This window comes from Micropterus dolomieu, unplaced genomic scaffold, assembly GCF_021292245.1.
Source record: "Micropterus dolomieu isolate WLL.071019.BEF.003 ecotype Adirondacks unplaced genomic scaffold, ASM2129224v1 contig_751, whole genome shotgun sequence".
Classification (NCBI taxonomy): domain Eukaryota; kingdom Metazoa; phylum Chordata; class Actinopteri; order Centrarchiformes; family Centrarchidae; genus Micropterus; species Micropterus dolomieu.
In genome coordinates this window covers 1-16,514 of record NW_025729741.1, presented here as the reverse complement: position 1 = coordinate 16,514, position 16,514 = coordinate 1, and the positions used below count along the sequence as shown (strand labels likewise).

At 41.6% G+C, this 16,514-nt stretch overlaps 1 protein-coding gene across 1 annotated transcript; it reads right to left on the bottom strand.

Moving 5' to 3' along the window:
* Nucleotides 1–990: 990 nt before the first annotated feature.
* On the bottom strand, nt 991–15,051 carry LOC123964134 (dihydropyridine-sensitive L-type skeletal muscle calcium channel subunit alpha-1-like; the record flags this gene model as incomplete). The annotated part of the gene is made up of 10 exons (XM_046041243.1): nt 14,931–15,051; nt 14,766–14,825; nt 14,107–14,213; nt 13,839–13,926; nt 13,639–13,746; nt 13,474–13,526; nt 9,089–9,235; nt 8,789–8,990; nt 8,110–8,268; nt 991–1,101 (listed from the first exon to the last, which is right to left on the bottom strand). Coding segments are annotated over exons 1-10 (1,053 nt in total), but the record flags the coding sequence as incomplete, so codon positions are not given.
* Nucleotides 15,052–16,514: the final 1,463 nt, after the last annotated feature.

Sequence of the window (16,514 nt, the reverse complement as noted above, 5' to 3'; positions counted from 1 at the left end):
TTCCTTCTTTTCTCAGCTTGACAGTGGCTTGCTTTTCTCCCATAGACAGCTCTCTGGTCTTCATGTTGGTTTATCCTCTTTAACAGGAAATGCAGTCTATAGGTTTGAACCAAGGATGAAAACTTAGACTAGTCATGCAGAGCTATTTAATGTTTGGACAATCAACCTAAAAGGCAACAAGAAACATCTGTCAGTCACATGTTCCAATAGTTTTGCTCACTTGAAAAAACAAAGGGTGGTATGTGCTGAGTTGTTTAACATATCTAGATGTGAATACCACGAAATGAGAGCTGAAATTCTGAACTCTTGTCTCATACTCATCTTTTGATCTTAAACCCAAATGTCTTCAGTGAACAACAAAAACAAAAGAATTTGCCTTCCCATTCCAATAATTTTGGAGGTGACTGTAATAAACAGTAGGGGTCCGCAAATAAATTTTGTATCGGAGCAATTTTTTTTATCCATTAAGCTGATGATACACGGAGCAACTTTTAGAGCAATGGTGCTGGGCAATGTTGCCCGTCAATGGTAATGAGTAAAGATTACTACACCCTCCCTGCACCACCGCTATCCGTTCAAAACATAGTCGGACTTGCCACCAGCAAGATTGCCCAGCAACATTGCTCAAAAAGTTGCCCCGTGTATCATCAGCTTTAGATGGTGGGTGAGAACATAAGACATAATATTTAAAATGAAAGTTACGGTGTTTGGTCATTTGTTAAAGACTCTATCCTTGAAGGTTGTGTGTTTGATCCCACGTTGGGAGAAATTTTTTTTCCCTCTTTCACAAACTGATTATGAGGCAACTGTTCCACATGCTCAAAAAGCATTTGCTGCAGTGTGTGTGTTCCAGCGTCTGATCCGCATCCAACCTGGGAACATTTATTTTCATTTCCCCAGTATCTTAAGGTATAGGAGATTCATTATCACATTTTTTGATGGCTATTTCAAAGGTGTGTCAAGCACGCTACAGACTTTGGCTTTACTAACCTTGGCTTTGAAAGCCATGAGTTTGAGGATCATCTCCACAGTGAAGAGCACAGTGAATATCACGTTCAGCATATCCGACAGGTGAGTAACATGGTCTGACTGGTTACAGTGCTGTGGATTAAAAAGGTACAAAATGATTATCTACAGTCGCACGAAAAAGTATGTGAACGCTTTGGGTTACCTGGATTTCTCCATAAATTGGTCATAAAATGTAATCTGATCTTCATCTAAGTCACAGCAATAGACAAACACGTCTGCTTAAACTAATACCACACAAACAATTGTGTTTTTATTGAACACACTGTGTAAACATTCACAGTGCAAGGTGGAAAAAGTATGTGAACCCATTTTGTTTTTGCTCTGCTCCCCTGCCATTCACAAGTCATGTACAGAGTTGTGTCCCCCGACTCGCCTACAATTGCATGCACGTCGTGGCTCCTCGTGGGTCTATTCCAAGTACTATTTAAAAATAAAATAATATTCTTTGTGTGGTTCATCAATGGTGATAAATGATTCGAATGTCCCGCAAAGTTCACTCACAACTCTGCACAACACTGGCACTGCAGCAGATCACAAATCTCATCTTGAATCGATCCGTGGTTTGGTAGAGTCAATTTTATTTTAAAATGCAGTACTTTGGCTGGCTCTGATGTAGAGCCACTCTCAGTATTCATTGCTCGCTCAATATCCCGCCCACAGCGCTATCTGACTGGTTACACCTCACGAGTAATAGCCTAGAGCAGCTCCGCTGGGCAGTGGAGCTGTGTGTCGTAGGGAAGGAAGCATATTACTGAAGGAATAAACATCACAAGCTGATGATCTGTTTTTATGATGACAAGCAGCCTAGTGTCCCGTTACACCTACGGGGTTTTACTCAATTGAGGCTAAAGCGCTAGCTAGTTAGCACTTCCAGACGCATCCGGGAGCATCTCATAGAGACGCCGAAGGGTACCTTTAGCGTCAAATAACTAAGCTTGTCACTTTTTCTGAAAGGGTTGGTATTGGACGCCCTGAGATGAGAACGGTCTGGTTAGAACAATAAAATCCGAAATGGGCCACCCACTGTCATCATTAGCCTTCTGAGACAATAGATGAAATTGTGGCTAATTTATCTAATGGTCCATTAGCTTTGATCCATGTACGGCTTTTCAGAATGTCACCAAGCACAAATATTTATGTAATATTTCAGTGCGAAAACTATAGCTAGCTGGGAATAATGAAAAGGGTACAGTGCAGCATATCATCATATTTTACAGGACCATCACAAACATTCCTGAAAACTGCAAATGAGAAGACACTACATAGTGACATTGCATTTTGCGATTCAAAAATAAATGTTTTGACATGCCTGGCTGAGTGGCATGGTACTGGGATGGGGGATTTAATTTCTTGCATGTTTTTTTGTTGTGAATGATCATAGTTATGTGTGGGGAAAGTTTAAGATAGGCCGTTATATTGAATATTGAATATTGCACTAGGCTACTTCATAAGTTTATAAGTTAAAAAAATATTTAAATATTCCTACAAAGGCAGTTAAGAAGTTCAAGTTCTCATGATTTATTTTTATGAATAAAAATGTTTCTAAACTTCCTGCCACTCTGTTTTTTTTCACAAATGCACCCTGAGTATAAGATAGAGAAGGAGGCATGCTCAAGTGGCTAGTTGATCTAAGAACAGATGACAGCAATCTCTCAGAAGAAGATCCAGTATGGCAGACATCCAAGAAGGTATGAAGAGCTGGACAGCACCAGGCCCTGACATGATCCTCACCTACTGGCTGAAAAAACTAACTGCACTCCATGAATGCCTGGCAATGAACCAACAGATGATGGATGGGACCCATCCAGAATAGTTAACGCTGAGACGCGATAGCCTATCAGTGTTGAGATTTTCCGTACATCACCGACGGCTTCAGAGCGATGTGTGGGGAGGGCCGGGCAGAGCAGGGGAATGAAAATCTGCTTGCCAGCTGAGAGCTGCTAAACTTGGGGGAGAGGAGCAGGGAGCAGCGCTGCAACCTTTGGACAAATAAACACCCATAGTCGGACTGGATTATGCTCTAACAACTATGCTGTTTACTTGCGGGAGGAGCTCGGAGTAAACTGCTTTTATCAAATTAGCTTTTTACTTTAGTTTTTGGGATTACAACGTTGATTTATCTTCACTGGAGCTTCTCAGCAGCTAGCTTACGTGCACATCTGGTTCCAGTGTTGTTGTTAGCGCCGTTAGCTCTATCGGACTACGACTTTATATTTATATAAAAAACAGACAAAACTGGACATTACTTGGAGAAAAGAAAGCGAGGAGGTTGAACTACCTGGTGAGTTCAGAAAACATGTGTCTGTAACTTTATTCCAGCTATCACTGTACTTTACAGTGACCAAGTTAGCATAGCATAGCCCTGATCGATCCAAACTCCATTCAGAAAACAAACATTTTAGAAGTTGTTGTCCTGCTGTCTTGCTGACAGACCTGACAAAGCATGAATTCATATGTTTAACAAATCTGCATCATATTGTAGTTATTTCGGCATCAGTGTGATCTGTTTATTGCTATTTAATCACAGCAAAATGTTTACTTTGGGTTCATACAGCTGTAGTAATGGCGAGTTGTGTTTATTCACGTTAAAATTGCATTCTCGCGTTGTGTGAGAACACTTGCAGCGAATGTACTCACGCGAGGAAAGCGTCGCAAGGCGAACATTCGCGGTTGGTCTGAATAAATAAATAAATATATATATAAATAAATGAAATACACGGTGGTGAGTTGGCTGGTCCTCAGTTGTTTTACTTTGTTTCTTGTGTTAACTGCCAACTGAACTTCGTTGGGACAAGACAAATGACAATATAAACAATAACAATATAACACAAAAATCACAATTTGATATTAAAATCTCAATATATCAATATACAGTAATAACTATATATTCCCTAAATATTTCCATTTAAAATCAATAAGATAACTCATAATAAGACTAAAGAATAAACATAAAATGGGCTGTTATACAAAAGTAAACTATTAAAGGTTATAAATTCTATATTGGATTTTAAAAGTGCTCATTCTCTACCATTCTAGTATCTACAATTATAAAATTACAATTCTTACCATTACCAGTATTTAACAATTCATTTATCTGCTTACTGGCCTTCTTCAGTCACAAAACAATTACATTAATGATCAATCTCTCTCATTCATCCTCTTTGTTTACATATGACATAATACAACATGTGGGCTGCCTGTTTGTCTAGGCAACGGTAAACGACAGCGCTGCTAATCAACGGTCCTGGCTCTCCCTCTGATGGTCTGCATTCTATTAGCGAAACGTTTGGATGTAATGAAATAAAACAAAGAAAATGTGAACTACAAAACACTATAACAATAAATCCTAAACATACATATGTATCAGTGGAGTCAGGCAAACATTACATCTGACTCCCTTTGACATAAACGGCAAGATAGTGCCAACTCGTCCCAGTAGGATACCTTGCTTGCACAAATATCACAAATAACTACCGGGTATATATATTACTATTTGTAAAAGGTACACTAAATATATGTAGATTATTGACAAACGATATGCTTATGTGACATTTACCCACCAGAGAGAATAAATGAAATACACAGTGGTGAGCTGGCTGGTCCTCAGTTGTTTTACTTTCTTTCTTGTGTTAACTGCCAACTGAAGAACGCAGCACAACCCACAGCAGAGATCGTGTGCCCTTTTAACTGCAAATAGAACTATTGAAAATTGAATGGGGGGGTGAATGTAAACATGCAAGATGTATACCTATAAAATAACACACAAGTAAGTGGCCATTTTCCTATAAATATCCTATATGCAACACAAGCACCAGCTACTGGTCAATAGAGCAGTCACTCGAGACTGCAAGACCAGGTACACCAACCTGTGCACCGCCTTACAAGAAAGCCTACAACTAAATGCCACATATAATGGATACTGAAATGCTTGGAAATGTACAAGATCAACAGGACACTAATAACCTTCATCAAGAACTCAATGGGGCTGTGGAAAACAAGTCTGGAAGCCAACTCAAAGCCAATTGCACAAGTCAACATCAAGTGCGGCATATCACCGATGCTGTTCTGCATAGGCCTGAACCCCCTCAGCCAGATCATCACAAAGACTGGCTCCGAAATGGAATGACCATTAGTCACCTCCTCTACATGGATGACATCAAGCTGTATGCCAGAAATGAGCTAGACATTGACTCACTGATCCACATTACCAGAATCTACAGCAACGACAATGGAATGTCATTTGAACTGGAAGTGTGGTCAGGTGAGGGAAAATGATCAGAACCGAGAGGGTTGAACTACCAGAAGGCAATATTGCAGTTCAGGACAGCTACAAATACCTTGGGGTCCTGCAGGCTACAAAGAGTAAGGCAGGTTCTGAAAAGTGAATGGGAAGAACAAGATCTGTGCCATCAACATATACACCCTGCCAGTCATCAGATACCCCGCTGGTATAATAAACTGGCCAAAGGAGGAGATAAAGGCCACTGACATCACGACAAGAAAGCTCCTCACAAAGCATGGAGGGTTTCACTCCAAATCCAGCAACCTGAGACTGTACATTTCACGATGTGGTGAGCGCAGAGCAGGGGTGTGAGTCCAAACGCAAGACACCAGAGCGGAAATGCAATTCAGGGACTTTAATCCAAACAACAGCAATATACAAGGCTTACAGGTAGTAGATTAATCCATAATCCAAGACAGCACAGAAACAGACAGGATGCCTCACACATGACACGACAGGGCGTATTCACACTACAAATGACAATGACCGGACACAGACTGAGGAAACAAGCAAGTATATATACACACATGGGTTAACGAGCTGGGAGGGGGATCCACAAGTGAAATACATGTGGGACTAATCAAGCACACAGACAGGTAGTGACAGCAGGGGAAAACAGACAGAACACATGTTACAATATACCAGACAAGAATCTATCCCCAGACAATTACAGAATAAGACAGGAACTAAGGCAAGCACAGTTCAAAACCAAAAGACAGGCAACAGTAAATAAACTAACGCTGGGCAGACTGAACACAAGATACAGAACTGACAAAATAACAAAACTGGCAGAGAACTAAACAGAGCAGACACACACTGTGACAGTACACTAAGCATAGCGAGGGAGGCCCAGGGCTAGTGAGTGTCAAAACCACTGTCCAGGATGAAACAACAAAGATCCAGGAGTAGGGAAGGAGGAAAATGGCCCCCAAAGATGAAGGGCTTAGCGAATACCTCAGGCAGCAGAAACCCAAGGGTGAGGACAAGGAAGACGAAGAACCTTCATGGAGAGATAAGCCGCTGCACGGCATGTACCACAGACAAGTAGAAGAAGTGGCTGAAATCCTACCAGTGGCTAGAAATGGCTGGACTAAAGGCCAGCACAGAAGCACTAATCATGGCGGCACTAATCCCAAGCGACAGCAGCATCAAGAAGAAGGAACACAAGAAGCTCAAAAATACCAGGGGCTGAAAGAGGAGCTAGACAAGATGGGGAGAGTAAAAGCAACAGTGGTGCCAGTGGTAATCAGAGCACTGGTACAACATCAGAGGTCTCTGTCCAGAAGAGTGCAGTCCTAGGATCAGCTAAGATACTGCGCAGAACCCTCAAACTCCCAGGCCTCTGGTAGAGGACCCGAGCTTGAGGATGACACATTCACCCCACAAAGGGTGAGAGGGGGATTTATTATCTATATATATAGAGAGCTAAAGTTAAGATCACAGTGTATAAAATTTGTAGCTCTGTGAGTGTGTGTATGTGTGTGTGTGTGTGTGTGAGAGTGTGTGTGTGTGTGTGTGTGTGTGTGTGTATGTGTGGGGGTAAGCAAAAAGTGTGTGCAGAGGGTGAGGAAAACACACGGCTGAGTGAAGGAGCACAGTAAGGATGCCCTGTCTCTAGCACACAGTAAAGACACCAGCTCACTGGGACTTTCCAGAAAAGCCAGGTGTGGCTGAGATGGCTTAATAAGCATGCCCAGGCCACAGAGAGGTAGAGAAGTGTACAGTCAGGCAGACATCTCTGCTCTGCTGACCAGCCGCATAGTGAATCCACCACAGCCACTTCACTTTCTGGGAATTTCCCCAGAACCAGGTGCAGCAGGAAAGAGAGCCAAAAAATGGTGTCATGTTTAGAAACAAAGCTATAAAAGGTCTCTGTTTTGCTGAAATGTTGGGAAAAGTTCAAGCTTTTTCATCTGGCCTAAGTCTTGAATTTTTTTACACAACATTAAACTGTGGTATTAATTTTCCCGTCGATGATTGCAACCCTTCCAGGTCCTGAGGCCGCAAAGAAACCCCAAACCATGATTCCTCCTCAACCATACTTCACAGTTGGGATGAGGTTTTGATGTTGGTGTGCTTTGCCCTTTTTCTTCCAAACATAGGGTTGTGTGTTCCTGCCTAACACCTCAACGTTGATCATCTGTTTCATCAGTGCATGGAATATTTTGTCAGTGGTGCTGTGGAACATCCAGGTGCTCTTCAGACGTGCAGCCATGTTTTTTTGGACAGCAGTGGCTTCCTCCTTGGTGTACTCCCATGTACTCCATTCTTGTTCATTGTTTGACATATCGCAGAGTCGTCAACAGAGATGTTAGCCTGTTCCACACATTTCTCTAAATCTTCAGCTGACACTCTAGGACTCTTCTTAACCTCATTGAGCATTCTGCTCTGTGCTTGTGTAGTCATCTTTGCAGGACGGCTACTCCTAATCTACTTTCATGCAAGTCAACAATTCTTAATCTTAGGTCTTCTGAGAGCTCTTTTGTTCAATGCATGGTTGACATCAGGCAATGTTTCATGAGAATATCCAAATTAAAATAGGTGTTTTTTTATAGGGCAGGGTAGCTCTAACCAACACCTCCAAAGAAGTCAGTAGCCTAGGGGTTCACATGTTTGTCTACTGTTTTGAAGATCAGATCACATTTTATGACGAGTATAGGCAGAAATCCAGGTAATTCTAAAGGGTTCGCATACTTTTTCCTTCGACTGTCTATTTGTTATTAGCTTGTAATTGTTATAATTACTCAAATGTTTTAAAGTAATTATTAAAATGTATGTGGCATGTGTTGTATTCATACCTGCATTCCCAGACACATGGTGTTGAGCATAATAAGAAGGAACATAAGGTACTCAAAGTAGCAGGAGGTGACGATGTACCACACCTGATACTGGTAGGGGTTCTTTGGAATATAACATCGCAGAGGTCGGGCCTTAAGAGCATACTGCACACACTGGCGCTGGAGGAGTTAAAAAGAAGGTGATGGGAGATGCAGGGCTTAGACCAAGTAAACATGTGATCAATCAGAGTGATAGATTTCTGAGGCCAACAGCAGACAGAAACATATTAGATGCTACTTTATCCATCATTTTTGACAAGTGTCAATTATTGCTTATTGAAGATAAGTATTGAGGGAATTGAGGATATTGTTTTGGTTGAACAATGTACACACTGTACATCTGTATTAAGATGCCAGCAAGCTATAACTTCATAACAAAAATGCTCAGTCATAAGACGTGAACGTCCCCAAAATGTCATTTCCCAAGTTCTGCATCCCACACTGCTGCAGATGTGATGGTGGGCTGTTTTGATACTTTATGCTGCACATAAGAAAACTAGATGCCAACTTCCTGACAGCAAGAACAAGAGCTCCTTTATTTGTTGTATTTAGCTGAAGTACATGAAAAATGTGTTTGACGGTAACCTTAAACAGAATAGCAGGGTTGCAACAGTTTCATTTCCAGTCATTTTTAACACACCTGGTTTTTGTCCAGCTCACAGTTTTTATATTCTTGCTCTCCTTGCTCCTGGAAGGTGACGATGACGAAGCCCACAAAAATGTTCATCATGAAGAAGGCAATAAGGATGAGGTAGATGATAAAGAAGATTGAGATGGCCACTCGGTTGTTGTACACTGGCCCTTTATCCTCTAAGTTTGAATCAATGGCTTTATAAAGTATCCTAGATGAATAACACACGGACATTAGTGCGTAGATGCTGCTTGCAGCAGATTACTGAATGCTGTCAATACTGAAATGAATAGACAGATCATGACTCACTTTGGCCAGCCTTCAAACGTAGAAATGGTGAAGAGAGCCAGCATGCCATTAAGGATGTTGTCAAAATTTAGTTCTGAGTTGGTCCATTCCCTCCTCTGGACCTCCACCTCATGAAGTGCTCCTTCCTGGTACTTTATATACCAGCCTCTGAGCCAAAAAGTGGGAAGGAAAGACAGACAGGTAAGACGCAGGAATGAAATTTAAGACCTGCTTAGTGGTCATACTGGCTAAAGTATTATTTTAAGTAGTTGTATATGTATACAACACCCCCCTCCTGACAGAGAAAGTAACTAAATATTGTATAGACACATGCTGATGACGAATCAGTTCTGCCGTGGTTAGCTGCTGCTGTTGCTACGGTTACTCCACCTTCAGCTCCGGCAAACTAATTTCTGTTGGTTGCCATAAAACACATCACCACTGGTTCTCCAGGGTGGGAATGTTGCCACACAATGTTTTTTATCTATATTTACAAAAAGGAGTGGTGGGTACTGTCACAGAAGGCCAGTACCGAATCACACTCCAAAGTAAACTGAAAAGTTGGCAGCCCTGGTTCTTGATACCTTATAAGTCCTTTTCTGGAGGAAACTGAATTCATTGTTTTTTGAAAATAAAGTTTCAGCTGAGGTCCACTCACTAATTTTTTTTGCAGTGCCTTGAACCACATATCAAAGGCTTCATTGGTGGATGGAGTTTGCACACTAGTCATCACATGACCATCAAATATGGAGCTTCAGCCACATGATGACTGCGGGGAAATGATAACCCCAGTGTCTGTTCAAAGATGTGAGGTTTTCCACTCTACTAAATATGCGGTGGTACTTGCAAGGCTATAATCGTTAACAAAGACGAACGAAAAAACGAAAACTAGATGTGAAAAAACATGGTCGTTAACTGAAATAATAACAAATATATATATATAATATTGTAGGTTTACAAAACTAACTAAAACTAACTACAATGAAAGAGTAAATGTCCTTAGTTTTCGTTTATTTATTCATAGGACCTAATAAGCCTACAGTTGGAGTGGATATGAAGCCGGGGGAACTGACGTTGTGAAGAATAGGTCAGGCCAGACCTATGGGCCGGACCGGCAGTTCAGCAGTGCGCGTGGTGATTAGCCGATAGGCATCTGTTGGTGAGCTGCGGGTGTGCTATGCTTTTGTCATTGGCATGAAGAGCTGGCAGGCTGTGTGTCTGTCAAGAGAGCCCGGGGTGAGGGTGGCGTCTGGCCACAGCGTAGCAGGTGGCGACCGCTGTTACGAGAAGAGCCCCATGTAACGTTAGGGGGAGGCTAAAGTAGTCGGGGAGACCCAGGTAGGGATCGGCTGTGTAGTTGGTGGGATTTGAACATTGTTTTCCATTATCATTTATACATACATGTGTACAAAATAATAGGAACGCAACAACTGTAGGCTATAGAGATGTGTTTTGTTTAGTTTGGGTTGCAGGTAACTTAGTGAGTCGATGTCTTGGTGGTTTTCTTTTCCTTGTTTTGTTTTGTTCTGTTCTAATGGTCTGGCTTAGCATCCTGCGTGTGTGGGATAAACTTGCCCATTGATTGTGAGCTCCTCTAACTCATTATATTTGCTGCATGTCAGCTAGTGTGTGTTTTATGGGCTCATTTATATCTCAGCCAAACTGTCTCTTTGTGTTTCACATTGTTTTGATACCTAGTTTTTGATTAATAAAGGTTAAGATTTTAATATAACTACTTTCCAGTCATACTTGGCTTCAGGGTGCGAGGGACCTGTTGTTTGTGGCTCCATTTATTGTATGTCACCTATTTAACCAAGAATGATAGAGCTAGAGACTGATGTAATGAATTTCTTGGGACCACTGGGTAGCAGGATTAGGGTAGTTTGATCCTAGGGTTTTCTGTATGTAGGTTAGATATTATACTGTAGATTGCATGTTCTTCATTTATGTACAAGCTTCAGATAGCTTCAAACACCCTATTAAGCCCTTTCACAAATATTTCTGATTGTACTTGTATTTTAATGTTTTGTGAAAAAATTAAACTGAACGGAGCTTGGCATCCTGCAGCGACAAAGACTAAAACTAACACTTAAACTAATAAAAACTAAACTAAAACTAAGCATTTTCCAAAAATAAAAACTAAACTAAACTAGCAAACCCACGTTAAAAACTGAAACTGAAAACAAGTCAAAACGAAATAAAAATAGAAACTAATGAAAAATCCAAAACTATTATAACCTTGGGTACTTGGACAGTCTAATATTTTCTGGTGGTACACTGTGTAAAAAGTTGCTAAAACAAGTTACTAATATAATATCTTTTATTTTCTCTTTTTTGTTACCAGGCTAGACAAATTCAAAATTGACAAAATCGTCAGTCAAAAAGAATAAACCCCCTTTTTTGAAAGGAAAAGAAAGGCCAAACCAGTATTATTTTATTATTAGAAAACTCATACTGCGGCCTAAACGGTAACTGCGGTAGGGAAAGTAGGTCCAGGTCACTGCACGTAACTCAGGCACAAAAATCTGGACACTTCTACCTCTAGGGGGCGCTATAAGCAAGGTCATCGCGTTTGGCCTTGGAACTCCCGCCTACGAAGGCATATATCAAAAACCTTATATTCACACGTTCAGGGGATCAAGCTGAATCTCGTGGTATAGGCCACGCCCATTTCCGCCTACACTTTTTTCGCTACATCGCGAAAACTGAAAAACCTATTTTAATTAACACTTACGAAGCCGCAAGTCCGATCGACACCAAACTTGGCACGGATAATCTCTGGACCAAGCTGATGAAAGTTTGTAGAGGAAATTTTGATCCGAGAAAAAATGTCACAGTTATATGCTAGCAAATGTTTGCGAAAACCCAAATATGGGTCATTTGTTCCCCATGGGGCCCTGATGACACCTGACAAATTTGGTGCACTTCGGCCAAAAGGTGGCGCTATAATCGAAGCTCAAATACCCCATTCATTTCAATGGGATTTTCAAACAAAGAACATTTTGCAGGATAACTATGGCTCACTACATTGCACATTCATAAACCTTACGTCTACGTGTTTGGGGGATGCTGCCAATTACGATGGTATAGGATACGCCTCTGTGCGATGACGCTTTCATTTCAAGTCGCGAAAACTTGAAAACCTATTTTAATTAACTCCTCTGAAGCCACAAGTCCGATCGACACGAAACTTGGCACGGACCATCTCTGGACCAAGCCGAAGAAAGTTTGTAGAGGGAATTTTGATCCGACAAAAAATGTCCCAATTTCAAGCTAACAAATATTTGCGAAAACGCTAAAAACAGCAAGTATAACATATCTCAGGCTTGGAAAGGCCGATCAACACAAAACTTGAGGACCTTATGTGGCATGCCCCTTTGAGGGGCTGTGCAAAATTTGGTACAGTTAGCCCCTAGTTGGCGCTATTGAAAAAAATCCCATTGACTTACATGCATCTCCATAACACAAGTCCGACTGACACCAAATTTGGGGCAATTGTCGCCCATGGGGCCCTGATCACACATGACAATTTTGGTGCAATTCGGCCAAGAGGTGGCTCTAAAAGCAAAGCTGAAATCTCTCACTAAATCCCATTAATTCCTATGGCATTTTCAAATGCAGGACATTTTGCCTCAGTTTGGAATGGCGGATCAACACCAAACTTTGGGGTCCTTATGCGGCATGACCGCGGGGCACCCGGGCCGACTCGCGCGCCCTCCGCGGGGCCAGGGGGGGCGGCTTGCACCGGGAGGCTTGGACCCCGAATACAACTGCTTGCAGTTCTAGTTATTATTATTATTGGTGTTGTTAAAACTGAATATTATCCCCGCCTCCACTTACTGCTCTTTTTTCCGATCCATACTGAGGTATTCCTGTAAGAAGATAATAAATCATGTCCTCCTTGATCTTTCTCTGTCCATCCACTAACTCCTGTTCAATGGTGACCTTTGATCTTTTCCCAGTGGATGCTGTGAGCAGTTTTTGTCTGGTGTTCTTTGAAAGTGTTCAGTCAGTCTCTTGTCTAGGGTCTCCCAGCTCCTGCACTGATGTCATGTTCAACACAGCTGTCACATGATGTTATACCCCACTTCAGTCATGTGATGAGAACTGAGAACAAACTATCTGCTGATTCAGACCTGAGATGAGAAAAAAGCCCTGGAATGGACTAGAGTGGACCTTGATTAAAATGATAAATTATGCTGTCAAATGTGGCTTGTTTACTGAAAGTTTGGTCAAATTTCCAAGATAATTCACTTTGAATGACTTTTGTCTTACATACATAGAGCAGAGGTCAAGCCATGTTTACCACTGGTTTGACTCAACACCACCAGAAGAAGGAGCAGCAAACTGTACAGAGTTAAAACCAAAGATCTTTACTGTTCTAATAAACACAAAAAGGTCCTTACTTGCATGTGTCCTCAGTCACTTTATCAGGATCTGTGCAGGCATAGAATTTGCCCTGGGAAGACAACAAAAGTGTGTTTATGAGGCAGATCGACAAAGGTTATTTACATAACCAAAAACAGTGTTAAGCAACAGTGTGCCAGTATTTTATTTCCTTCTTTTCTCACTTTGAAAAGTTGGACTCCAATGCAGGCAAACATGAAGTCCAGTAGCATGGTGACCAGCACAATATTTCCAATGGTCTTGACAGCAACAAATACACACTGGACCACATGCTACAAAGACAGGGATATTACAAACAGATGATGAATCACGTCAGCTTGAGGCCGTTTTTAAGACTGCATGTATATTCATAGACACTGCATGCCTTGAGTCCCTTGGCTCTGTTGATGGCCCTCAGGGGCCGGAGCACCCTTAACACCCTTAAAATCTTCACCACTGAGATGGCACTGGATCTAGATGATACAAACAAAGGCACACCACAACGTTTTTACTCTATGGCAACATAAGGTGTTTGTTTAATGGTGCAATGGCAGATGGCATTGCTTTATCAAATCCAAGAGTCAGCAAGATAAAGAATGCAGCTCTTTGCATGACAAAGTAGGTCAGTCAGTACATCTCTAGACTCCACTTACTCCATGCCCATCGACAGGAGAGATACACTGACCACCAGAAGATCCAATATGTTGAAAGAGTTCCGGCAGAAAGACCCTTTGTGAAGAATGGCACCGTATGTTGTCATCTGAAAAAGAAAATGTGTTATCCATTATGAACACCACAACCTCCTACTGGAGGTATAATGTATAGCTTCTAAACAATTGCATCTCAAACTATTAACACTGCATGAACACTGCAATTATATGATTGTCTGGACCGTTCATGGAATTTGGTGCTTCAGTTTGAATTGAAATTAACTAATAAAAATGTGGGATTAGAGACATTTTATTCAGCACTCAATTTCCCTCATGTTTTAATTTGCAGTGATTGAGAGCAATTATGGATGCAAATTTCTTTAGGTTTGTCATATTTTACTGTTTGTGTTGCTCTGATTTCTATGATTGGTGAACCAAGATGTTGTTACATTATAATATACATGTGAGTGACAAATGAAAGGAAAACCCAACATGAAGAATCTCCAGAACAGCTACCCCACGGCTTGGCATAGATTCTTAATCAAACCATTCAGTGCCCTCATCAGCTGTAACAAAGTATCTGGACTCACTTTCTCCACACCTCTTCAGGTCTTTTCTTTCATTTCTCACCAACCTGTATCAACTGTGGCGGCTGTAATTACCTTGAGCACAATTTCCGCTGTGAACACTGAAGTGAAGACTATATCAGCATAGGCCAACACCTAAAAATGTTTTGTAATATTAATAATAATATATACTGTGTATATTTTCCAATCACAATGTTACATAAGGATTTTAATTACAGTGTGAAAGGCATGCACTGTCACCTGGTTCCTGAAGGACATGGGGTCGATGGGATCCTCAGCAGCCAAAGAAACAGATGACAGTAAGATGAAGAGGAGGATGATGTTGGTGAAAGTAGTTGCATTGATAATACGATGGCAGAGCTTCCGGAACCTGAGATGGTTAAAAGACAAGTTAATTTTCCTAAAAATGACAAAGAAAGAAGCTGTGAAATGCCTCCAGCCAGCATCTGCACCAACCTTTACGTGCTTGATAACAGTCCAACACATCTACATGTTCAGTTAGTCATAGTGCGAAGCGCTATGTAGCGCCACAAAGGGGACACAGGAATTGATGATTAACACCCTTGTCCAAAGCGCATTGGCAAATTTACAGCCACACTGGCAGAGCTCCAGAATCTGCAACGCAGCTGCCTCACACCTCGACGCGCTACATGTGCATGTGCCCGTCCAACGCTGCTTGCAGCTTTAATTTTTTTCATTCTTCCGCCGCTAAAACTGATACTGCAGCCTAGACGGTAACTCCTAGAGAAACTCACAGGGTAGGTACAAACCTGCACACTTCTACCTCTAGGGGGTGCTATTAGCAAAGTCAACACATATGGGCTTGGAACTACCAGATACATAGGCGCATATCAAAAACCTTATATCCACCCGTTCGGGGGATGCAGCTGAATCTCATGGTATAAGCCACGCCCATTTCCGCCTAAATGTTTTTTTCACTACATCGCGAAAACTGAAAAACCTATATTAATTAACTCCTCTGAAACCGCAAGTCCGATTGGCACCAAACTTGGCACGGACCATCTCTCGATGAAGCTGATACAGGCTTGTGCTCCCCAGATCAATACGCCTAAAACTGTTCCAATTATAAGCTAAGAAAGGTTTGTGAAAAACCCTAAAAACAGGAAGTGAAGTCGTATCTTAGCTTTGGAATGGCCCATCAACACCACATTTGAGTATGTTATATGCCATGACCTCCTGATGGGCTATGCAAACATTGGTGCAATTAGCCCCTAGGTGGCGCTATTTAACACGAAAAATCCTCTACAACCACAAGTCGGATTGACATGAAAGTTGAGCCCAATTGTTCAGGATGGTCCCCTGACTCCATGGACCAAAGTTCACCCAAATATGGCCATAGACGGCGCTGTTATTGCAGATTAAAATCATTCATACACTGAGCCTAAGTGCTCAAACGGAAACTAACATCAAATTAACGTTACCACATTTATATATTAAACATGTTGAAGCATTTTAAACCTTGTGTAGTGTAATTTCAATAGATTGATAGTTATTTTTAGTGTTGTATAGTTTCAGGTAACTTACCTCAAGGGTAAGCTGGTAACGACCATAGACTGGTAACAACAGGGCCACAGGCTACCAACCTCCACCATACAGCCCCCGGTGGTTTATCAAAGACGCTACCGCTGCTAAAGCAGAGAAGCATATAGCATCATCTTCTTAGTCTGAGCTAACTCGGTCACGTCATGCTAGGCGGGCGAGGTTTCAGCAACCCATCACCTCAGCTCCACCCACGACCTGTCCCTTTGCCCATTTTTAGTTATCCGGGAGTGACGCACAGTGATGTGGTACCAAGATGGCGAC